The sequence below is a fragment of the Littorina saxatilis genome, linkage group LG3 (assembly GCF_037325665.1).
Source record: "Littorina saxatilis isolate snail1 linkage group LG3, US_GU_Lsax_2.0, whole genome shotgun sequence".
Classification (NCBI taxonomy): domain Eukaryota; kingdom Metazoa; phylum Mollusca; class Gastropoda; order Littorinimorpha; family Littorinidae; genus Littorina; species Littorina saxatilis.
In genome coordinates, this window is record NC_090247.1 from 73,916,100 (window position 1) to 73,941,627 (window position 25,528).

At 42.1% G+C, this 25,528-nt stretch overlaps 1 protein-coding gene across 1 annotated transcript in view; it reads left to right on the top strand.

The window, feature by feature from the left end:
• The window catches only part of LOC138963232 (intermembrane lipid transfer protein VPS13A-like), a 152,807-nt gene extending 131,267 nt beyond the window's left edge, over positions 1–21,540 (top strand). Inside the window, exons 69-84 of the mRNA XM_070335289.1 lie at positions 2,503–2,538; positions 4,049–4,285; positions 5,774–5,908; positions 7,133–7,284; positions 8,136–8,238; positions 10,160–10,225; positions 10,812–10,868; positions 11,423–11,559; positions 12,325–12,520; positions 13,304–13,379; positions 13,765–13,850; positions 14,348–14,595; positions 15,403–15,469; positions 16,060–16,208; positions 19,088–19,214; positions 19,574–21,540. Of these exons, the coding sequence (XP_070191390.1) occupies positions 2,503–2,538; positions 4,049–4,285; positions 5,774–5,908; positions 7,133–7,284; positions 8,136–8,238; positions 10,160–10,225; positions 10,812–10,868; positions 11,423–11,559; positions 12,325–12,520; positions 13,304–13,379; positions 13,765–13,850; positions 14,348–14,595; positions 15,403–15,469; positions 16,060–16,208; positions 19,088–19,214; positions 19,574–19,693 (1,992 nt within the window). The 3' untranslated portion in view covers positions 19,694–21,540. The remainder of the gene's footprint in view (positions 1–2,502; positions 2,539–4,048; positions 4,286–5,773; positions 5,909–7,132; positions 7,285–8,135; positions 8,239–10,159; positions 10,226–10,811; positions 10,869–11,422; positions 11,560–12,324; positions 12,521–13,303; positions 13,380–13,764; positions 13,851–14,347; positions 14,596–15,402; positions 15,470–16,059; positions 16,209–19,087; positions 19,215–19,573) is intronic.
• Positions 21,541–25,528: the final 3,988 nt, after the last annotated feature.

Genomic DNA, 25,528 nt, shown 5'->3' on the forward strand with positions numbered 1-25,528 from the left:
GCTAGTCAATGTTTTCTTTTCCTTTTTGACTCACATGCGAAGCAAAAGTGAGTCTATGTACTCACCCGAGTCGTCCGTCCGTTCGTCCCCCCCGTCCGTCCGTCCGGACGGACGTCCATCCGGAAAACTTTAACGTTGGATATTTCTTGGACACTATTCAGTCTATCAGTACCAAATTTGGCAAGATGGTGTATGATGACAAGGCCCCAAAAAACATACATAGCATCTTGACCTTGCTTCAAGGTCAAGGTCGCAGGGGCCATAAATGTTGCCTAAAAACAGCTATTTTTCACATTTTTCACATTTTCTCTGAAGTTTTTGAGATTCAATACCTCACCTATATATGATATATAGGGCAAAGTAAGCCCCATCTTTTGATACCAGTTTGGTTTACCTTGCTTCAAGGTCAAGGTCACAGGAGCTCTTCAAAGTTGGATTGTATACATATTTTGAAGTGACCTTGACCCTGAACTATGGAAGATAACTGTTTCAAACTTAAAAATTATGTGGGGCACATGTTATGCTTTCATCATGAGACACATTTGATCACATATGATCAAGGTCAAGGTCACTTTGACCCTTATGAAATGTGACCAAAATAAGGTAGTGAACCACTAAAAGTGACCATATCTCATGGTAGAAAGAGCCAATAAGCACCATTGTACTTCCTATGTCTTGAATTAACAGCTTTGTGTTGCATGACCTTGGATGACCTTGACCTTGGGTGAAGGTCACATGTATTTTGGTAGGAAAAATGTGTAAAGCAGTTCTTAGTGTATGATGTCATTGCTAGGTTTAGTTATTTGACCTGAAGGTCAAGGTCATGTAAAGGTCAAGGTCAAGCATGTGAGTCGTATGGGCTTTGCCCTTCTTGTTGTGTTTATTTGATCTGCTATCCTGCAGCATCCAATATTATGCAGGGCTGGATCCAGGGGAGGGGGGTTTCCAGGTCCGAGGTGCATCGCAGCATGAAAAAGTTACCAACCGAATGGGATCCAGGTGCGGTGTTGGATTGGTTGAAATTGAGAGTTGTTGAGTGTGATCTCCAATCACAACCCGCGGTTTGTTCTCTCCTGTTTGGGTGGCACCCACTTTTGGTTCGTGCACCTGAGCCCTGGGTTCCGGAAAACCCACCCCCTTACCAGGCAGATGTACCTTTTATCTCACGGAGAGACCAAAAATACCCCTTTCAAATGCTAAATGTGAACAGACCTGGCCAGCTCATGTCGCCCTGCCTCAGTTTGGAAGCCCCCTTCTCACACACTTGAGGTCCAGCCCTGTTTTAAGTGTCTCTTCCTTTATCCTGCAGCATCCAGTATTGTACTCCACTCTTATTACACTTTCCTATTTCAGTTGCCTTGTGCCTGAACCATTGTGCAAGAATGTTTGGGGACTTTTCCTCATGTTTGCTATGTTTGATATGTCCATCCGGATGCAAGGATGCAGGATGTAATAACAGCATGTCGCTGTAATTAACGTACAGATCTGTTAGCACTGATCTTGAATTTTGAAAATTTGTATTAAGTTCTGTGATTATATAAAATAAATTAATTAAAAAAATGGGGGCCTGGTAGCTCAGTTGGTAGAGCACTGGACTTGTGATCGGAAGGTCGCAGGTTCGAATTCGGGCCGGGACAGACACGGGTCAACTTTATGTGCAGACCTCGAGACAGAAGCCATGTCCCACCCCCATGTCACCACAATGGCACGTAAAAGACCTTGGTCATTCTACCATAAGTGCTGGTGGCTGAATACACCTAAACACGCAGACACCTGGGTAGCGCAACTCCGTTGCTGCTAGCTTTCCACTGGGAGGAAGCGACCCAAATTTCCCCGCGATGGGACAATAAAGTAATGACAATGACAATGAAAACATACGTGTTGAAAAGACTTTAGTTCTGTAATACTTTGATGATAAGACTTACCTCAGCTTGTCAGCAATTAGCTGGTCATTTGTTTCTTGCTCAAATAAATTTCTCTCCCAAAGCACGGTGTAAAAAGAGTAACTAAGTAAATGGGAGGGAGAGTTGTATGGAGGAGCGTGGGGTGGGGTGGGGGGAGGGTAGGTAAAAAACACAGTGCATAGATAGATGTTGGTACTCCTTTTTGTCTTGTTTTGAAATGTTTTCTATAAAATGTCTCTCTCTAAATGTTGTAATGTGCTGTTCCTCAGACGACAGGCCACTTTCACTGTGCACTGTGTGCTCTGAAAGTAAATGTCTTAATGTGCAGTTTGTGATTTTATTTGAATTCTGAATAACAGTTTATATTATTTTGTCAATCTTGCATTTTTCTGTACAGTAATGTTTTTTCATTGACAGCCTCAAAGGGGAGGGGGTGGGGCCCGGAAGCTGGCTGTGGCATAAAAGCAGATTTTCAGATTTCTGAAGGAACCAATGGACTTCATAATAATTGACAGCTTCAGAAGAACATCACTTGCGAGATATTATTTCTTGATGATATTCATGATTAAAATGATCTCTTGCTTGATAAATTTTGCAGCGAGAGATGCCTGATTTGACGAAGGGCAAATCCAGGGTAAATAGAAAAGTAACCGGTCCAGTCATTTTTGATGACATGTTACGTATGAATGGCTGTTCTCAGTTGCCGGTGTATTCATGTATCTGCTTGATATCGGTTTGTTGTCTTTGATGTAAATGTACTTTTTATTTCAGCTTGGAATGCATTTTCGTGAAGCATTATAACCGAAAGTGTTTGCTGTAGTTGTGATTGCGAAGACTAAATGTTGAAAGTCAGTCTGCCACAAAGCATGTGATACACAGTTTTTCTAGATTTGCACTTACTTAAAATCTATAACCTGATCAACAAATATGTGGTATTTAAGAATGAATGAAGTTGTTTCCTCAGCTTTAAATTGATACTTCCAGTCAACTGATCATTTTCAAACTTAAATCCTTTTATATGCTTCATAAATCTTTGTCTTCCTTTCTCTGTCGTAATCGTAAGCAAATCTTTTCAACAACAACAACAAGCTATATGCTTTTTCTGCACGCTAGCACAAAAAATTTCTACCTATTCATTGATTATGTATGTGTGCCGCACCACAGTAGGACAGTTTGTATTGAGTCACACAACCCACATGTGGGTATTTCTCTCTTTCTCTTTGTTGCCATGGTACTCGTCAAGTTTTTGCACAGGTATGTGCATTTTGTAAGGTGCATCTGAGCTTTCTCTTAGCCATGCACAGGATTATGTCTGACTGCGAGAGTCACACATTGTTTCTTCTTCAGCTTAATGCATAAGAGTGCTAAGCATGGATTTTTTTTTTAAATGAGTGAAACATAGAACATAGTGATATTGGAAAGAATTGAAAGCATTAAGTTCTGTGAATTAGCTTTTAGAATTTTTTTTTCTTGAAGACGTAAAGCCTTTTTTTGTGTGTGAGTTTTGCAATCTTGGATTTTTACTGAGCAGTGTTTTGTTTGCATCTTGAAATGTTGTCGTTTCAGTACTATCTTATTCCTGAATGACTTATTTTCAAATGCATGTTATGTTTGTTGCAATGTGAATAAAATTAAAATAATAACCCCTGTTTCACTGTGCCCTAGCCCCCCCCCCCCCCCCCCCACCCCCCCACCTCCAAATCATGAAATAGATATTTTTAAATGAAAAAAATTTAACAACTTTTTTCTGTGTTCTCAGCTTCTCGAAACCAACTGACATTGTTTTGAAAATTAATCTCCTATGAACATTGCTAAAGCTAATTTTAACCACAGATCAAATGATGGGTGGTTTATATACATACTATTGAATGAGCCTTGAATGTAATCTCAAAATAAAGAATTTCTTCTCAATAATGTTTATCACCTCAAGAATAAAGATTCATGTGATTCAGGCATAGAGTCAAAATGGTTTAGCCAGAAATATCACTCAGCAAGGTTTGGATTTATACCTGTCTGCTTGGTGATTATAAAATCGAACTGTGTTGCAAAAATTAAAAGCATTGTCAGTTTTTAAGTTGCAGCAATGCTTAACCACAAAAGAAGCCATTTTTGACATGACAAGAACAAATCATTTTGTTTGACAGGTGAATGAAGGGGAGCTAACCTCTATGGCGGCGTTTCTCTCCCTTGACGGCGTGCTGGTGTCTGTGGTCAACGGATTGTACGAGGAGGTGGCGCTACTGGGCGTGTGTTCCACCCCAGCATTGTGGGAAGTGGAGGTGAACGCTCGCTGGAAGATCCTGAACGTGGAGCTGGCGACGTGGCTGGAGGACCAATGGCAGCACCAGAAACTGAAGGCCAGTCTTCATGACCACATTGAGGTAGGACTACACTGGTTCATGTCGTCTTGGTGCTTGTGGAAGGGGGTTGGGGCTGTAGGAGGTGGAGGGTGAACGTTGGCTGGAAAGTCCTCAAGTTGAGCTATAGCGACATGGCTTGAAGACCAGTGGTTAGCATCAGAAGCCTAAAGGCCAGCATCGGCTGGTACAGGGGCGCGACAGATGTATAAGCTAGAGCTGTTTTCTCGTGTCTGGGATAAATCCGGTGTCGCTTGCAACACTAAATGTATCTTTGTGGCCTTCTACTATAGCAAGGCTTTGTACCCTGGAGCCGAATGTTCGGCTTTAAGGCCAGTCTGCTAGACCAGAATGAGTTAGGTGGGCATGTCTGGTGGTGGTGGTCTGTCCGTCAGTCTGTCTGTGCGCACATGCTCATGGAGAGGCCGCGGGATTGTTTGGTGTGTCAGTGTATGAAAGGGTTTACAGTGTCAGAAGGCAAGTTGAGTGACTGGTGAATGCATGGCCATGAATAATTTGTTCACTGGTGTCTGTCTGACTTAAAGTGTGCGCATGGTTGTTTAAATGAACAAAGAAAAGAAATGTTCATGTCAAGAGATCAGAGTGAAGGAAAGACAGATAAGGTTGAGAAGGGTAACGGTTGAATAAAATTGTCAGTTACTAGAAGAATTAGGGAAATACCTCTCTTAAACAAGCCGCCCGCTAGTGAGTGGCCTACAATTTCACGTAGGAAAACATGCCTCACAGTTTTGAAGGGAAAAAACTCTTTGACATACATACAGACCCGACAGAGTTATTTCCGAACATCTACCGTATTTGACGGATTACAAGACGCACCGTTTTATAAGCCGCACCCCCGACTTTAAAAAAAAAAATTGGGACGAGCCACGTCACTATATTAGCCGCCGTCGAAAAAATATAATCAGATCGTGTCAATTAATCAAAACAACCAGGCAAACGAAAGTACGGTATTTGGCGAAATCGGCTCCGAGAATAAACAAGTGAAACAAAGAAGAAAAGTGAAAAAGTTTGAAGAAAAATATCACACACACAATTTGTAACCAACACACACATGTAGTCCCGCCCGGAATAAGCTTTTTTGGGATGATTTACGACTTTTGCGCACATTTCGAGCAGACGAAAACACGACATGGTGGCTCTCGCTCCCCCAACTATCGCGAGACACAAAAAACCGAAATCTCGCGCGCCCGATACATCCGGTGTTTCTCTGTACGCTATCTTGTCACGACGACTTGTTGACAAACGAAGATTCGCGAAAGAAAGAGAAAAGCGCCGAGTCTTGAGTAGAGAGCTAATAAAGTACCTGTAATCGCTAATCGAGCAAAATGAAAATCCACGGCGACTTCCATTAGGTGAATGCTATTCAAGTTTAGGTAACGTTTTAGCCGCATCTTTTTATAAGCCGTAATGCGAATTTTTTTTTTTAAAGTCGCGGCTTGTACGTAGTCCGTCAAATACGGTATTAGCTTCTTCTGTGTATGTGTGTTTCAGGCTGACCTGGTGAAGATGCAGATGTCGAAGCCCTTCATGGGGTCGCTGCGCAGGACGTACCACCCCGGTATCTGGGTGCAGTACAGCATGTCTCAGCACCACACCGCCCTCCACGCCAAGGTGCAGAGGTTGCAGGTGTGTATTTCCATTGTAATTTATCCCATCTGGGTCCCTTCCTCCCAGTGAAAAGCTAGCAGCGACAAGAGTCACGCTACCCTAAGGTGTGTGTGTGTTGGTCATATTGTGGGACGGGTGCAGCGACAAGAGTCACGCTACCCTAAGGTGTGTGTGTGTTGGTCATATTGTGGGGGGTGCAGTTGCCTTGTGAATAAGACGCGGGCCTCCCAAGCAAATGGCCGTGTGTTCAAATCCCGGCCGCGCCTGGTGGGTTAAGGGTGGAGATTTTTCTTATCTCCCAGGTCAACTTATGTGCAGACCTGCCAGTGCCTTATCCTCCTTCGTGTGTACACGCAAGCACAAGACCAAGTGCGCATGGGAAAGATCCTGCAATCCATGTTAAAGTTTGGTGGGTTATAGAAACACGAAAATATCAAGCATGTATCCTCCGAGAGCGTCATATGGCTGCCTAAATGGTGGGGTAAAAACGGTCATACATGTAAACCCCACTCGTACAAAAACACGCCTGTACTTGCGAGTTTTAGCCCATGAATGAAGAAGAATTACTCTGTTATCCCATTGCTGGGACATTTCTCCCAGTCGAAAGCTAGCCGCAACAAGAGTAGTGCTAGCCACAACAAGAGTCGTGCTAGCCGCAACTAGAGTCGTGCTACCCTGAGGTCTGTGCGTGTTAGTCATATTGTATACACAAATATTGTCAAATCGTTGGTTATTTTTTATCTCTGCAGATTAATTGACAATAAGCTGAATGACGAGATAGTCATATTGTATACACAGCTTTTGTAAAATCATGGATTATTTCTGATCTCTGCAGATTGACAATCAGAGTCAGTTATAGTGCGCACACATATTTGGTAAAATCATGGCTAATTTGTGATCCCTACAGATTGACAATCAGCTGAACAACGCTACACAGATTTTGTGAAGTCATGGCTTATTTGTGATCCCTACAGATTGACAATCAGCTGAACAACGCTACAAAGATTTTGTGAAATCATGGCTTATTTGTGATCCCTACAGATTGACAATCAGCTGAATGACGCTACAAAGATTTTGTGAAATCATGGCTTATTTGTGATCCCTACAGATTGACAATCAGCTGAATGACGCTACAAAGATTTTGTGAAATCATGGCTTATTTGTGATCCCTACAGATTGACAATCAGCTGAACAACGCTACAAAGATTTGGTCAAATCATGGCTTATTTGTGATCCCTACAGATTGACAATCAGCTGAACGACGCCTACTTCCCCACGGTGCTGAGCCCCGCCCCCCTGCCGACCTACGTCATCAAGAAGCGGGGACCCAAACCCTTCATGGAGCTGGGTCTCATGCGGCGCACGGTGCCTGAACACAGTGTGGACACTGTCAGGTCTGTGTAGCATAACTCTACTTTCTACTTGTGAGAAATTGCCTGTGTGTATCAAAGTTATGGTTCAAGTGAGTGTGCTGAGCATTAGGAAAAACATTCAGTGGTGTCCGCCTGACTTTAAGTGTGTGCATGTTTGTTCAAATCAAGAAAAGAAATGTTCATATCAAACAGACAAAATCTTAAACGAAATGAGGCAGAGTGTTGTTAAGAATGATCAAATAACCAAAGGGACTTAAGCGCTCTTTATGCCTAAGACATGTGTAATGGAGTAAGCGAGAGTTATACGGAACCTTACACTTGTCGTATGCATAAAGAGCGCTTACTTCCCTTTGGTTATTTGATAAACGGACAAAAGTAAATTAATGAGAGAAAGTCTGGGAGGTACATGTAGTGGTTTTTGACACACACACGCGCACAGACATACACATCCATGTGGACAAGGGCTTCATCTTGTCTGTGTAGCTGCTAGCTATGATGTACATGCTTCATTTTCTCTGCGGTTGAAGGTGGTAAGCTGCAGCACTGTAAATATTTTGGTGATAGATTTAGCAAAACCTCAACAGTTTTCAAAAGAAAGAATTTTATGAAAGGCAGCCACACATGCAGCGGCAATGTCGAGTATGCTCTTTAGCATTGCATTAGGTTTGGTAACAAGTTGGTGGACTAAAATATGTCTTTGTGTTAGCAGATATTCAAAGTCTTTGGTACCTTATGTTTAAATAACTGATTGCATTTCTACTTACATGAAGTAATAAAGCCTTTTGCTGTAAAACAAAGGCCAAGCACATATGAATGTAATAACATTAATGTTGTGTTGGAAACCAATTTGGAATGGACAAGTTTGTGTTCAGATACCTCAAGCTGTTGGTTCAGGAGTTCAACATCCGTGTAGACAAGGGCTTCATCCTGTCTCTCACCGACATCTTCGCCAACATGCAGAAACCGGAACCTGAGGTAAAGATGTTTCACTGAGAGAGAGAGAGAAAGAGAGAGAGAACAAAACAAATCGCGTTAAGCAAAATTACTACATTTAGTACCGGCACGGTTGGCCTAGTGGTAAGGCGTCCGCCCCGTGATCGGGAGGTCGTGGGTTCGAACCCCGGCCGGGTCATACCTAAGACTTTAAAATTGGCAATCTAGTGGCTGCTCCGCCTGGCGTCTGGCATTATGGGGTTAGTGCTAGGACTGGTTGGTCCGGTGTCAGAATAATGTGACTGGGTGAGACATGAAGCCTGTGCTGCGACTTCTGTCTTGTGTGTGGCGCACGTTATATGTCAAAGCAGCACCGCCCTGATATGGCCCTTCGTGGTCGGCTGGGCGTTAAGCAAACAAACAAACAAAGAAACAAACTACATTTAGTCAACCCGTCGAACTCACAGAATTAAATGAACACACTCCATTTCCCCGAGGCCTTCAGCCAAGAATGCTATTGCCACTTTCACACAAAAAAAGCGTGCAGAAATTGACAAGCCAGTGTAGCGCAGTAGGGTATGGCCTGCTCGCATATCAATTGAAGTGACAAGCCAGTATCAGAGTATAGCCTAGCAGAGTAAAGCGCTAAAATCACAGTGAAGCGCGCTTTTCTCAATTCTTTTTAACTATCTGAGCTTGTTTTTATTATCATAACATAACATTACCAGCTATTGTGTTTTCAGCGTAGCAATAGGGTCCGATATTTAGACGAGACAAGTATAATGCGACTCGTCTTCGACTCGTCGCATTATACTTGTTCGAGTCTAAATATCGGACCCTATTGCTACGCTGAAAACACAATAGCGATTATATAGCTGTTCTGACCTTGATTTGTTGTTCCAAACTTACAAAATGACAGTTTTTGCGTCGATGCGTTGATCTCAGGTTTTGATAGCAGACAAACTTCTTACGCGCATCATGTTCGCGCAGACATGCACACCGCTACACGCTTTCTGACTTTGGAAGAAAAACTGACTCCAAGTGCATTCGACTTCACAACACAGTTGTTGAAACAGCTTTTTAAGTTGTCAGTGTATGCTGTTGTCGATAGAAACATCGCCGTGGTACAGATGTGTAAACCGGAATCATGCGTCGGCCATTTTTCTCAATATGCTTTTGGATATTGAGAAAAATGGCCGACTTCCGTAGCATTATGCTTTGATAATCGGAAGAGCCCATCCAATCACAGCCCCCGAATTCCCCCACGTGTTCATCAGAATAGCTATATATCTATATGTTTTTGGAATCAGGAGATGATAAAGAATAAGATGAAATAATTTTTAAAGCGATTTCTGAATTTTTAATTTTAATTATAATTTTCATATTTTTTATTTTCTGAGCTTGTTTTTAATCCAAATATAACATATCTATATGTTTTTGGAATCAAGAAATAATAAAGAATAAGACAACATTACTTTTGAATCAATGTCTAAAAATTTTATTTTAATTAGAATTTTCAGATTTTTAATGACCGATTTCATGAATTATTTTTTAAGCCTCCAAGCTGAAATGCAATACCAAAGTCCGGGCTTCGTTGAAGATTGCTTAAACAAAATTGTAATCAATTTGATTGAAAAATGAGGGGGTGACAGTGCTGCCACACCTTTCACAAAAAGCCGGATGTGACGTCATCAAAAAACATTTATAAAAAAAATTGAAAAAAAATCTGGGGATACCATACTCAGGAACTCTCATGTAAAGTTTCATGAAGATAGGCCTAGTGATTTTCTCTGAATCTCTCTACACATACACCACCACCCTTGTCTCTATTCCCCGTCTATTTTAAAACATTTAGTCAATGTATTGATTCTTTTAAAAATTGAGGTGAGTTTGAGGGCAAAACCTTGGCAAAATGAACTTCCATGAATAATTGTTTTGATTGGTAACGTGACTTGTTTTTCAGAGCTGGCAGCTCCATACAGATCTTCTTCTGGCTCAGCGCTCACTCATGGAGGCAGCCTCCATTATGGTAAGTAGTCTGGTCTTTGTGCTTCTTTTCGCTTCTTTCTTCTTTATTCTGTAAAAGGCCAACATTGGTGCGCGGCAGATGTAGCTCTAGTCTCTCTTTGTGGCAACGCTAAATGTAGCTCTGTAGCCTTCTACTACTAGACCGGCACGGGAGGTCGTGGGTTCGAACCCTGGCCGGGTCATACCTAAGACTTTAAAATTGGCAATCTAGTGGCTGCTCCGTCTGGCGTCTGGCATTATGGGGTTAGTGCTAGGACTGGTTGGTCCGGTGTCAGAATAATGTGACTGGGTGAGACATGAAGCCTGTGCTGCGACTTCTGTCTTGTGTGTGGCGCACGTTATATGTCAAAGCAGCACTGCCCTGATATGGCCCTTCGTGGTCGGCTGGGCGTTAAGCAAACAAACAAACAAACAAAGCCTTCTACTATAACAAGGCTTGGTCTCCTGGAGACAGATGTACACCTTTAAAAGTGTGTGTGATTGTGTGTGTGTGTGTGTGTGTGTGTGTGTGTGAGTGTGCCTGCGTGTTTGTGTGTGTGTGTATGTCCCCTCACTTGTTGATTTTTCATGTGTTTGTTTATTTACAGGTTGCTTCCAGGCCCCAGAAAACCTACTTTGAGTATCTCCATCTCTCACCACTCAAGGTAAGCATTTTATTATAAATTATTAATGAAACGGTGAATTCATTTGAGTAATAACTGGCGAAATCAGCCACAAAAAGATGAGAAAAGAGTGGTTAGCTATGTGTTTGCATATTTGACTCTTTGAAATGTGTGCGTGTTTGTGTGTGTGTGTGTGCATGCGTGCGTTCATGTTCATGTGCATGCGTGTGTGCGTTCATGTGCATGTGCGTGTGTGTGTGTGTGTGTGTGTGTGTGTGTGTGTGTGTGTGTGTGTGAGTCTGGCTGTCTGTCTGGCTGTCTTTGTGTCTGTGTAAGAGACTGGAAGGAGTGGTGTGCTATGTGTTTGCATACTTGACTGTGTGTGTGTCTGTTTCTGTGTGTGTGTGTAAGCCCATGTGTCCAAATGTGCTTGAGAGAGAGGGATGGCGGAACAGAGTGCATGGTGTGTGCATGGTGTGTGCACGTGTGCTTGCTTGCCTGATATTGTTTGTGTCTGTGTTTATGCTCATGCACGGGTGTGTGTGTACTGATCATGGCTATCACAAGGAAAAACCCAAATCATCATTTATTTTCAGCTGAGGGTGAGCTTCTCTCTGAACGGCACGGCCCACGTACTGGGCAGCAAACCCTCCACCTTCAAGTCGGACATCATTGACTTCTTCCTCACCTCTGTGGGGGCCACCTTCACTGAAATCACTGATGTGGAACTCAGGTGTGTAAGACTGTGTGTCATGCATGCTCTTTCACTCTTTGCCATATGTTCTTATTCATGTTCCTGGTACCGTTTTCACCTCATCATATCTTCTTCTTCTTGGCGTTCGCTGGCGCTACGCATTCAGTCCAGCTCGGGAGATGAAGGTCGTCGTCTTCTCCAGCTCCAGTCAACTGCCAGGGAGCTTGGTTTGCAGTGGGGTGGGGGACGGCCACACTTCAACCTCATCATAATTAAGATTTGCTGGCGGGAAATTTTGTTGAATGATTTTTCTGAAGTCGTGCTCAGAGAAGTGCTGCTCTCTGAGTCAATCTAGAAGTTCAGACAAATATAATATTTTGCCTTCCCATGTCTCAAAGGAATAATATGATCATCTGATGAGAAATAACCCTCAGAAAAAAGTGTATTTTGTCGTTCAGTTTTCAAATCCAAAATTACCCTTTTACAAACATGAACTGTTGGTAAAAGGAGGATTTACCTAAACTTGTCCCCAGGATGCCTGAGACTCGCAATAGGTGTCACTGTGCCATACTAGCGATTATGCAGAGCAGGATGAATAATTGGGATGTAGCATGAGAATCTTCAGACTTTGGGCTGAACTCAGACTTTTTTTCTGAGCCATTGAACACAATTTCAGAGCTTTTCTTTGTGAGTTATCCTCGGAGTTTGTGTTTTATTTTGGAACCCTAGGTCACTTTCAGACTTTTTCATGAGTCCTTGTTCCCATGTCTGATACCTATTGTTAGGCATTATTTGTGTTTTCAGAATGGCGTACTTCCAGCAGAAGGGAGTGCTGCTGTCGAGCGGTCAGCTGTTGGCGCTGATCCAGTCACACTACACCCAGCAGGCCTTGCAACAAGCCTACGTCCTGATCCTGGGCCTGGACGTGCTGGGAAACCCTTACGGTCTGGTGCGAGACTTCACTCAGGGCCTCGGCGACTTCTTCTATGAACCCTTCCTGGTCAGTGGAGTAGAAACCAGTGGTGTTTTACACTGTAAACGATGATTGTGTGTGTACATTTTAGGTCTTTTTTTCTCTGTGTATTCTGAAGGCTGTAGTACTGTATTGGTTGGTTGGGTGGTAAAAGATGATTTTTGGAAATAACTCTGTCACTGCTACATGAACATTCGGCAGAGTTATGCCGCTTGAAGCTCGGACAAATATTTCCACGTCCACTTCCGGCACAAAGTAAACAAGCAAGGAGAGAGGGGGAAAGTTTGTCCAAACATTGTGTGTTGCTCTTGGGGAAAGTGAGATTCTGATAGTCGATACCCTGCGTGGGTACGTAATGTCCAAACATTGTGTGTTGCTCTTGGGGAAAGTGAGATTCTGATAGTCGATACCCTGCGTGCGTACGTAATGTCAGTTTCTTACCATTTGTGAAACTTTCCCACGTGACATCACACGCCGGTCACTAGCGAGAGGGTGTGTCTCGAACACATGTACAGGAACCATGTGATGTTTGTCTGAGTAAAGCAAGGGTACTCACTCTGTCGTAACCCATAGAAACCCGACAGTCTTATTTTTGGAATTCGTCTTTTATGGCACAGGAAAAATTGTTGACCTAATCTGTAGTCATGGACTTCACGCTAATCTTGCTTGCACATGTGCAGATCAACATTTTATTTTATTTTACACATCATAGAAAGTAATCATCAAATGTTAGCATTTCTTTTTTCTCTCTATACATGCACTCTTTCTTTGTAGCAAGAACTCCAAACTGAATGATTGTTTGTCTTGCAGGGGTCGATTCAGGGATCAGATGAGTTTGCGGAAGGTCTTGCCAGAGGTGTCCAGAGTCTGATGGGAAACACTGTTGGTGAGTAACTTCCCTTCTCTTTTCAAAATCACCAGTTATTTGTGCAGAGAATATCAGCTCATATGAACAAGAAGAGATCAAATGTGGAAAATTAGGCGGCTTATATATATAGACAAGTTTTAGAAAAGAAAAGATTTTGCACAACGATCAGTCTATTGGTCTTGCTTATGCATGTTGTGTACACAGGAGTCGCAGCCACAGAATGTAGAAGAAGAAGAAACTTAAGCATGTAATTTTGATAATGAATGTAAAGACGACATTCCCAGTTCTGAATTTCCTTCAGTAGATGCAGTCAGGTTGTGATGATACAGTTGCTGGTTTTGTTGTTGACACTCTTTCATCTTCGAACTGCGGCTGACATAGTGATTGTTATTCTTCAATGCAGGCGGTGCAGCGGGCTCTGTTGCCGTGTTGTCAGGATCCATTGGCAGCGCTTTTGCTGCGCTGTCATTTGATGAAGATTACCAAAAGGTATGTAGGCTTGGAATAGTTTTGCATTTGATGCATTCCCGATGAAGATCAAAAGAATTGTATTTGTGGTTTCTTGGCATAGAAGCGTAGCCAAATTTGCTGCATGCAAAACTTTCCGTTTATGGACGTGTAAAGTTTTGTGTGTATGTCTGTGTGCCTCTCTGTGTGTCCATCTAACTGCATGTGCCTGTCTGTATCCTCATAGATTTTCTTTCATAGTAGCTGAGTGAGGTTGGAAATTCATACTGCTATAAATTACTATCCAGTGAAACAAGCTAAAGTCAAGTTTTGGTTGCGAAGTCAGCCCACAGAGAATCTTCAACATGTTTGTTAATGCATCCCTAGAACTATTTTCATATGATGATATTGATGCTTCATGTCCAGGCCTTTGGTTGATGCCTATTAAGAACTATAGACACCTGAAATACGAAACAGAAATATTTTTATATTCAGTCATTCACACAAAAACTAATTTTGTGAAACGTGTACGCAAACAGAAACGCAGGTCTCGCATGCACCAACAACCTCGCCAGCTTCCTGCCAGTCTGGCTCAGGCCTGTCGCTCGCTGGTCATGGGGGTGGGGCTCGGCTTTTCCGGCATCGTCCTTGACCCCGTGAAGGGCGCACACGAGGACGGAGTGGAGGGCTTCTTCAAGGGCGTGGGCAAGGGCATCCTGGGACTGCTGACCAAGCCGGCGGGGGGCGTGATGGACATGGTCAGCATGGCCTTTGACGGACTCAGGAGGTCAGTTAATTGTCCACTGGCACACTTTGAACTTTTAGGTCTTCTTTTTATTTATGAGAAAGGGCTATGTTGTATTGGGTATTTAAAATAAAAGATGAAAGACCTTTTTTTCCTTCTTGTGTGAAACTGAATGTAGAAGTATATATTCCATTGTAATCTTAGGCAGCGAGTCAGGGGTTATGCGCAAACTGCATAACAATACACATCAGAATTAGTTGTTCATCCTGATCGTAGAATAAAGCCGATCGGAAGCGTGGAACATGCTGCGCCTCGTTTTGAAAAGCTTGTCTGAGGTAAAAGGGCTCTTACTCTACCAGACCGCTGAAAATCCTTCGAGTTATTTCCGGAAAACGTCTATCAAGGTAGACCATATCAGTCCCTTTGTACATGTCACGTTATCCTCTCTCCTTTTTGAGTGCTTTATTTACTTTTCTGTGAAGAATGGCTTGAAATGACTACTGTCCTTCAGACTGGGTAAAAAACCTTTTTCTTAACTCATTGTCTCCCAGGTATGGATATATCCGTACCCACTCATATGGCTCTATCTGACCAGGTATGGATATATCCGCTCAGACTATTAACTTCTGTCGCTTCCTGTAACGTTCATCTAACGCCTGCATTCCAGCGTGTTGATACACAGTTACTACAATTCTGAATGACCCGCTGCAGCACAGCTGGTCTCGGCTAAAACAAACTTTGTCAACATAACTGGGGTAGAAAGTGTTAAGGGAATTCCCCAAGGACAATATAAAAGACATACCAAAGTTTTGATGTTATTTTTTTATCTATTTGGTTGTGTTGTTTCAGAGCTGCGGAGATGGAAGGGGGAGTGGAAGCCAAGATGAGACTACCCAGGTTCATCAACCCCAACACGGTAAATCTGGCCAGTCTATGCATGTATCCTGCTATAAATAATCCATCACTTTACATCTCAACTGTGCTGACTTTTCAAGATGTGGAAACAGCAGTGTAGATTGAGCCCCCTAAAAATCTTCAATTGACACACGTTGACTGTGACAGCATTTGTGCTATATTAGGAATATTGAGAGAGTGAAGATGCCCCAAGTGTCACTGATCAAAGGATTACCCTGAAAGGCTATCTCACAAATCTTCAACTACAGTGGAACCCTCCTTTAAAGACACCCCCCCCCCCCCCCCCCAATTGTTAAAACTTCCTCCCTTTTAAGACTTTAGGTTTTCAGATTTGTTGTTCATATCCTTTTACCCCCATTTTAAGGCTCCCTCCTTTTTAAGACCCGATTTCTCAGAATGTTGGAAGTCGTAAAAGGCGGATTCCACTGTAAAGGCACACGAGTGTTTCTTTTCCATTACCATTTTGTAAGTATGCTCCTGGCTGAGATCAGAATTACAATGAAGTAATGTTTGGGCTCCCGCACACTGACACACATGTGTGGTTGCATTTTTCACACATGCTTTGTGCTTACAGAAAAATATTGTTTCCAGGGCCTGCGTCCATACTCGGAGTACAAGGCGTCGGGCCAGCGCCTGCTGAAGAGTCTGAAGAAAGGGGAGATCAGTCAGCACGACATCTACTGGGCGCACGCTCCCCTCAGCAAAGAGGAGAGAGCCGACGTTGTTCTCATCACCAACAAGTAAGCTGCAGCTCACTTCTCTTCAAGTGAAGAAAAGACCAAATCTCATTGTACAGTCAAACCATTTATAACAACCACCTCAGGATCCAACCAATAGCGGTTGTTTTAGACAGGTAGTCCATATAGAAAGGGGAATTAAATAGAAATGTTGTGTCTGGGATTGTTTTGGGTTGTTGGGTGAAGGTGGTCATGATGAGTGATAGTCGCCAAGTGAGGCTACCCAGTCTCTTCTGTTCTTTCAACAATTCTGTAAAGAATGGAATCTGCATTAACACTTTCGCGACGGGACACTGATAAATCAGTACCAGCGCTGACACGCCCATGGACGGGAAGCGCATTTTTCAGTACCAGCCATAGAGGGTACACGACTCGTGATTGCTTCCCGGTTTTTGAAGCTTGCAAATAAATTGAGTTGTTTCCCTTGATACACTTGGCGTCCCCTTCTGCCATTTGCAAATCCGCCTGATTTGTGTGCGTTTTTGAGGGAAAAAAATGAATCAAAGGCGAGCCTTGTCTCGGGAGGAGATTCTCCGGATGTTGGACCTAGAGGATCCCGTAGAGCATGATTCGGACACATCGTTTTCGCCTCACGAAAGCGATACAAGCAGTGAAAGTGAGGAAGAAACAGTCCCGTTGTTGCTAGTACGAGTCGGCAAACTACACGTGGTTGGCGGTGATACTGCTAGACGAACATGTATCTCGGAATCGTGCAGGAGCTATGGGGGCGTGGCAGCACTGATAACAATGGATGGCTGGAGCCTTCAAATCCTTTTGGAATTGTTCATAGGTGTACAGTTGGTACTTTGTTGTGAAAATGTGACTTATATTCAATATGGATTACCTAGACATCATTTGGTGAGTGTTAGATCTACAGTTTTGTTTCATTTGAGTCAGGATGCTGTGAGTGAATGCGTGATTTGCTTGTTTTTTTCTTTGTACTGTCTCCTTATTTCTGTGTACAATGTTAACAATATTTCAGCTAATTCATAGGTTTTACACCTTGTTTGGTTATAACATTATTTATAATACTTTCTGTTAAAAAATAACTTTTAAAAAAAGCAGTAGAAAATAAAACACACACAAAAAAACGTTAAAAAACACAAATTATCCCCCTTTCACCCCCCTTTCACCCCCCTTTGCTAAAACAAATCGCGTGACAAACTTATAAATAGCATGACTGAACTGGGCATCCATTTTTGAATTAGTACACAAAATTTGGTGGTGATTGGACTTAATTCAAGCTTGCTAGACAGATTTCTTTACAGTTACTGATTTTTGGGAAGTTTCTTGGTGGCAAGCTTGGGCAGGCAGGACGTAAACGCCGTGGCAGTGCTAGTCACAATAGTGTTAAGGGTGCATTTGAGATTAAAAAGTGTTCATTTATCTTTTTGGCTCACGAAGTGTAGCCTATGCGATCGTAACTTTGTCTGTCTGTGCGTTTGTGCGTGCGTGTGTGTGTGCGTGTGTGTGTGCGTGTGTGTGTGTATGTCTGTGGTAGAAACTTTAACATTTCCGAGTCTATGTGTGAGTGGTTATCCAAGACTATGGATAAAGCTCGCATAAGATTACGTCACGGTCAAAAGTGTTTGACGTCAATTAATGCATCATGACGGCATGCCTCCCTGTAGTCTTTCTCTCTCGCGTGGTGTGTGTGGTCTCGGTCATTGTTATTTTGAGCGGGCCGAGACTATTTGGCAGTCGTGTCCCTGTAAGTAGGCTACATGCAGACAGACAGATCTAGATCTAGTGTCTCTCTTTCTTGCACAGTGTCACCTAAGCTTACTGTGTGTGTGGGTGTGTATGTGTGACGGAGTGATTGAGTTTGTGTTACTGTTTGTCTATTTCTTACGTGAGCCTTGAAGGCTTCGCCTCTTGTTGGATATTGTTTTTGCATCCCACCTGCTGGTTATTTGATGGCAGCATTCCTTTTACTCTTTTTAATTGTAAAGTTTCATCAATGGCAGTTTTTGAAAATGAATTATGGAAAAGGTTTCAGTAGCTAGCAGATAGTTACCTTGTATTGTTTTCTGTATTTTTTTACCATTCAACCTGATGTTTTGTGTGTGTGTGTGTGTGTGTGTGTGGTGTGTGTGTGTGTGTGTGTGTGTGTGTGTGTGTGTGTGTGTGTGTGTGTGGTGTGTGTGTGTGTGTGTGTGTGTGTGTGTGTGGTGTGTGTGTGTGTGTGTGTGTGTGTGTGTGTGAGTGTGTGTGGTGTGTGTGTGTGGTGTGTGTGGTGTGTGTGTGTGGTGTGTGTGTGTGTGGTGTGTGTGGTGTGGTGTGGTGTGTGTGTGTGTGTGTGGTGTGTGTGTGTGTGTGGTGTGTGTGTGTGAGTGTGTGTGGTGTGTGTGTGTGTGTGTGTGTGTGTGGTGTGGTGTGTGTGTGCGTGTGTGTGTGTGTGGTGTGTGTGTGTGGTGTGTGTGTGTGGTGTGCGTGTGTGTGTGGTGTGTGTGGTGTGTGTGTGTGTGTGTGTGTGGTGTGTGTGTGTGTGTGGTGTGTGCATGTGTGTGTGTGTGGTGTGTGGTGTGTGTGTGTGGTGTGTGGTGTGCGTGTGTGTGGTGTGTGTGTGTGCGTGTGTGTGCGTGCGTGTGTGTGCGTGTGTGTGTGTGTGGTGTGTATGTGTGTGTGTGGTGTGTGCATGTGTGTGTGGTATGTATGTATGTGTGTGTGTGTGTGGTGTGTGTGTGCATGTGTGTGTGTGTGTGTGCGTGTGTGTGTGTGTGTGGTGTGTGTGGTGTGTGTGTGTGTGGTGTGTGTGTGCATGTGTGTGTTGTGTGTGCATGTGTGTGCGTGCGTGTGTGTGTGTGGTGTGTGTGTGTGTGTGGTGTGTGTGTGTGTGTAAGAGCTTTCTAGTCCTTCATTGTTTATCTGTATGATTTGAGGCATGTGGTGCTATTGGAGCGATGTCGGTTTTGGGGCAGCTGGGATGTGGAGTGGAGCATTGAGGTTGACACCATTCTGGGTGTGCCTGCCATCCACGACGGAAAACTCATCTTCAAAGTCAAACAGGTAAGCACAAGACCAAGTGCGCACTATAAATATCCTGCAATCCATGTCCAAGTTTGGTGGGTTATAGAAACACAAAAATACCAAGCATGCATCTCCCAAAATCGGCGTACAGCTGCCTTAAAATGGTGGGTAAGAAGCGGTCAAACAGGTAAAACCCCACTCATGCAAAAAACATGTGTACTTGGGAGTTTTAGACAATAAACAAAAACAAAAATCATGTACATTATCCTCATCCCTGCCTGTGCAACTCACCTGTCAGTAATTACTCATCTTACTTTAGTCATTTAAGGTATCAATTCATCTATTTGGTTATTCATCTATTTTTCTGTTCGTTTACTTACTTCTTTATCTATGACCAGGATGAGTCGGGTCTGAACCTGTTCACGGGCGGAGAGCAGGAGATCAGCAGTCCATGTGAAGACATCATGGTGTGGGTCCAGAGACAGGTGGAGCTCCTCATCTCTCAAAACCCGCTGTGATGTCCCTCAGTCCATGTGAAGACACCTTGGTGTGGGTCCAGAGACAGGTGGAGCTCCTCATCTCTCAAAACCCGCTGTGATGTCCCTCAGTCCATGTGAAGACACCTTGGTGTGGGTCCAGAGACAGGTGGAGCTCCTCATCTCTCAAAACCCGCTGTGATGTCCCTCAGTCCATGTGAAGACACCTTGGTGTGGGTCCAGAGACAGGTGGAGCTCCTCATCTCTCAAAACTCGCTGTGATGTCCCTCAGCACCTGTGTATACCTCTACATCACTCTCCACACCTGAATGTCACACACCTGTTTCTACCTGTACATCACTCTCCACACATGAAGAACTTTGCACCTGGCTACACATGCTGTATACAGCCATGAAAGAAACCTGTGACTGGGTGACCAGGGAGTGCTTTGTGGCTTGCAGTGTGACTGGGTGACCAGGGAGTGCTTTGTGGCTTGCAGCACAGACTGGTTGCTTACCTTACGGGTTGAGCAAGAAGGATTTGTTGTTGTTGCATTAGGTGAGCTGTTTGAGCAGCCTCAGAAAGACACTTGCAGTGATTGCTCCAAATTTGTTCTATCAACTGGGTACTGCTTCAGAAAACTCCACAATTATCTCTTGCATCTGAATGCGGCTATGTGGAAATGCTGTTATTTCTGTCATGGCGTTGATTTCAAATCCATCAGCGTCAAAACTTGATATTGCTTGTTGTGTTGGAGATATTATGTTATGTAAAGTTTCATTTGAAGCAGTTGTTGAAAAAAACGATTACTTGCTATTGTTCATATGCCATCACTACAATTTTACTCAATGTTTGAAGACTAATTCTTAAACGGTGTAATTATAAATAGGAATCTTTTGTTGATCTTAGATTAAATATTTAAATCAGATATGATGTAGTGGTTGACACTTAAATCTGCACAGAATGTGTGTTTATTTAACTTAGTTTAATTCATGAGTTAAATTATTTATATTTTACCTAATGTTTTGTTTTTGTTTGATGAAGATGAGTTTTCATGCATTCCTTTTAAAACTGCTTTTTGTTTAATCATAGCAAGCGTACATATTTTAAGGTGGAAAACTTCTTTGTTCATCATTTTGACCAAAACACAGGATTCTTTTGTATATTCAGTCTCATCAAGTAGGCTATGATTTTGTGCAATTTTTACTTTTACATTTCTTTAATTGAGTTTTGCAGCTAAACCAGTCTGTACATACATATAACTATCATCATTTTACTAATTAATTTTATGTAAAGTGCAATAATGAAAGCTGTAAGTTGTTTATACAGTAATGTATTAAGATGTATCTTATAGTATTGACTTCACACCTTTGCTTTAGTCATATTATTCAGGCATCAAATACAGTTTATATATGATGACACTTTGTTATAAACAGGACATGTACACTATATTTGCAATCTCTTACCAAGAATTATTGCTCTTTACTTTCAGAAGAATGTTGTGTAACCTAGTCATCATTTATTTACTAACCATCATTGTCAAAATGTTACTGTACGTAAATCCATTTTAAAGATAGTAAAGCAGTGTACTATCAGTAATATTTGATATTAAATGATTCAGAAGGGTGCGGATATTTGTGGTGATGATTCGATGTTGTAATCCAATTGTTTCCCTTGCTTGCGATTCACAATGGGAAACAGTTTACTTTTACCCATGATTCCAGATTATACGCAAACAAATTTATTCTGTTTGTTTTGGTCTTGTATTGTCATCTGCTGTATACTGTAACAACTTTGAATGGAACATTTGAACTGAACGTTTACCAACCACCTTGTAACAGATATTAAACCCTCAAATTAACTGGGCGAAGTCGACTACCGCACGGAGCTTAAAAAACACTGCATAGTCTTGGCGAAGCTTTGGCGGGGATGTAGCTCAGTCGGTAGCGTGCTGGATTTGTATCCAGTTGGCCGCTGTCAGCGTGAGTTCGTCCCCACGTTCGGCGAGAGATTTATTTCTCAGAGTCAACTTTGTGTGCAGACTCTCCTTGGTGTCCAAACACCCCCGTGTGTACACGCAAGCACAAGACCAAGTGCGCACGAAAAAGATCCTGTAATCCATGTCAGAGTTCGGTGGGTTATAGAAACACGAAAATACCCAGCATGCTTCCCCCGAAAGCGGCGTATGACTGCCTAAATGGCGGGATAAAAACGGTCATACACGTAAAATTCCACTCGTGCAAACCACGAGTGCACATGGGAGTTTCAGCCCACGAACGCAGAAGAAGAAGAAGAAGGTGTAACTCCGGGTTATTTCCACCACCTGTGAACTGTATGTGCTAACATGTTGTTTCTGTTGCTCCTTTTACGTTCCAAGCTCAAACCCATGAGAATATTCTTATTTTATTCCAGACTATCCAATATTTTTTCACAATACCTTTGAAATATAACAAATAACTGTGCTTTGTTCTCCGTTCCTGACATTCCTTTACCAACTAAAAACGTGTCCTTGTTGATATCTTTTGGGGACGCAGTCTGTTTTGCATTAATTGTACCAGCACGTCTGAAGTCACCTTTACTATTTGTGTAAATTCTTTTGTCATAAAAGGATGCATAAAATACGGATGTGCGGAATAATACAATAGGAATTGCTTGAACAAGCAAGATGTTTCTTCTCTTACTGCACTTTATCAAAAAGGCAACACAGAGGCACCCATGAGTTTTTAGCTGGTGCATAGGTAAAGCTTACACCCAGATGCTAATTCTCTGGGTGTGTGTGCAAAACCTGAAACTACACCGAGTTTGGATGAAATGTTCAGGGTAAGTTGACATTATTATCTGTTGAAAAATGGGAATTTGACGCAACTCGTATGTACTTGTTTGGCTAATTTGCCTTGTCACAGACGCAAACTTTATATCCTGACACCTGAGTAAACCTGGCAGATGAATTTATTTTGCCTTGTCACAGACACAAACTTTATATCCTGACACCTGCGTAAACCTGGCAGATGAATTTATTTTGCCTTGTCACAGACACAAACTTTATATCCTGACACCTGAGTAAACCTGGCAGATGAATTTATTTTGACCATGCTTCCACTGAAACAGAAAGAGAAAAATGTTGTGCAAAAGTTTTGTGTTTGTGAAATACATGTACATGCCTCATTCGTGGAATACATGTACATGCCTCATTCGTGGAATACATGTACATGCCTCATTCGTGGAATACATGTACATGCCTCATTCGTGGAATACATGTACATGCCTCATTCGTGGAATACATGTACATGCCTCATTCGTGGAATACATGTACATGCCTCATTCGTGGAATACATGTACATGCCTCGTTCGTGGAATACATGTACATGCCTCGTTCGTGGAATACATGTACATGCCTCGTTCGTGGAATACATGTACATGCCTCGTTCGTGGAATACATGTACATGCCTCGTTCGTGGAATACATGTACATGCCTCGTTCGTGGAATACATGTACATGCCTCGTTCGTGGAATACATGTACATGCCTCGTTCGTGGAATACATGTACATGCCTCGTTCGTGGAATACATGTACATGCCTCGTTCGTGGAATACATGTACATGCCTCATTCGTGGAATACATGTACATGCCTCATTCGTGGAATACATGTACATGCCTCATTCGTGGAATACATGTACATGCCTCATTCGTGGAATACATGTACATGCCTCATTCGTGGAATACATGTACATGCCTCATTCGTGGAATACATGTACATGCCTCATTCGTGGAATACATGTACATGCCTCATTCGTGGAATACATGTACATGCCTCATTCGTGGAATACATGTACATGCCTCATTCGTGGAATACATGTACATGCCTCATTCGTGGAATACATGTACATGCCTCATTCGTGGAATACATGTACATGCCTCATTCGTGGAATACATGTACATGCCTCATTCGTGGAATACATGTACATGCCTCATTCGTGGAATACATGTACATGCCTCATTCGTGGAATGATTGATTTGACTGTTTTACGCAACGTTGTTACTTAGTTGTTACTTAGTTGTTACTTAGTTGTTACTTAGTTGTTACTTAGTTGTTACTTAGTTGTTCTTTTTTCAGCTGGAAGTCAGTGCAAACCTTGTTTTAATTTTTGTTTTTTATTCTGTTCAAGAATTAGACTTTGTAGACAATGTGTCATGAGAGATGAATATCTGTTGTGTAGACAATGTGTCATGAGAGATGAATATCTGTTGTGTAGACAATGTGTCATGAGAGATGAATATCTGTTGTGTAGACAATGTGTCATGAGAGATGAATATCTCTGTTGTGTACAACTTGAATGAGACTCCTAACATGAACTTTATGTTGTTAGCAGATATTACCAGTAGATTCCAGTTGGGACTGTATTGTAAACTAATTGTTTTATGTCTAGTTTATTGCCCTCCAAACGGAAGTGGTTACAAGATATTAACTGGGAGAATATTACAAACCTAGGTTCTTGAGTATTTTTTTGAACTTTTTCATTTTGTTATGCTTACAGCATTTCCTTCTTTTCCCAAATGTTAAATCTACTATATGAAAGAGATAATAAAATAGATCCACCATGATAATGTTGTGAACACTGATGATTTACATTGAAACTGTGCACCAGTTGTGATTCTGCATGCCAATCGTATAATTGTTTGTGCCGTTGCGCCAGTATTTTGATTATTTTGCTACTTAAATTTTGAATTACTTTGATTAGTCAAGATCATGTTCTGTAAATAATATTTTTTCAACATTCTGACTTAAAAAAAAAAAAAATTATACTGCCAAAAGTTACGCTGCCAAGCTTCCCACTACTGTGTCGTCAATGAAAAGAACTGGGAATGCATATGTTTGTACAGATCAGCGTTAGTTCAGCACTGTAATAGCCATGCAGGTTAAACTTTGCTAAGAATCTGTTGCTGAAATATATCTGGTGTGGCAATGCAACCGCTTAAGAAAAGAGTTCCCCCCGCGGGTTAGGGGGAAGAATTCACCCTGATGCTCCCCAGCATGTCGTCAGAGGCGACTAACGGATTCTGTTTCTCCTTTTACCCTTGTTAAGTGTTTCTTGTATAGAATATAGTCAATGTTTGTAAAGATTTTAGTCAAGCAGTATGTAAGAAATGTTAAGTCCTTTGTACTGGAAACTTGCATTCTCCCAGTAAGGTAATATATTGTACTTCGTTGCAAGCCTCTGGAGCAATTGTTTTATTAGTGCTTTTGTGAACAAGAAACAATTAACAAGTGGCTCTATCCCATCTCCCCCCCTTTCCCCGTCGTGATATAACCTTCGTGGTTGAAAACGACGTTAAACACCAAATAAAGAAAGAACAATGAAGGTATTCATTTGGCTTAGTTTTAAATATGCCATGCTTACTAGTGCTTGTTTCTTTTGATTTGTAATTCGTTGATCATTCAAGTGCCAAGTCTTTTTATATTGCAGAAATCTAATAGCTAGCCAAGTGGTACAGTTTCAAGGTATTAGCCGATTCAAATTCTGTGGTAAAGTTTTACTTGATTTTTTATTAATGCCTGGGCAGAATTGCTTGTGCATCTTGTTTGAACACAAGAGTGATGAATCTATAATTGTGATGCCTGCATGCTTCTGTGATCTGTTGCAAAATGACAGACTTGTAATGTCAGTAACCCCTATATGATATTGATCTATGTTTCTGAGAAAGAATATGTTTCTCTTTGTTTCATTTTGATGAGAGCAATGCGTGCAGGGAAAAGATTGTTTCTTCAATATTCTATTACTGTTGCAGCTAAAACTGCTTGCTTCAAATGCATTCAGATTCCTTATTGGTTGTTAATTTCTGCGTCATATGTATTCTGTCTTTGTATAATGCTTCTTT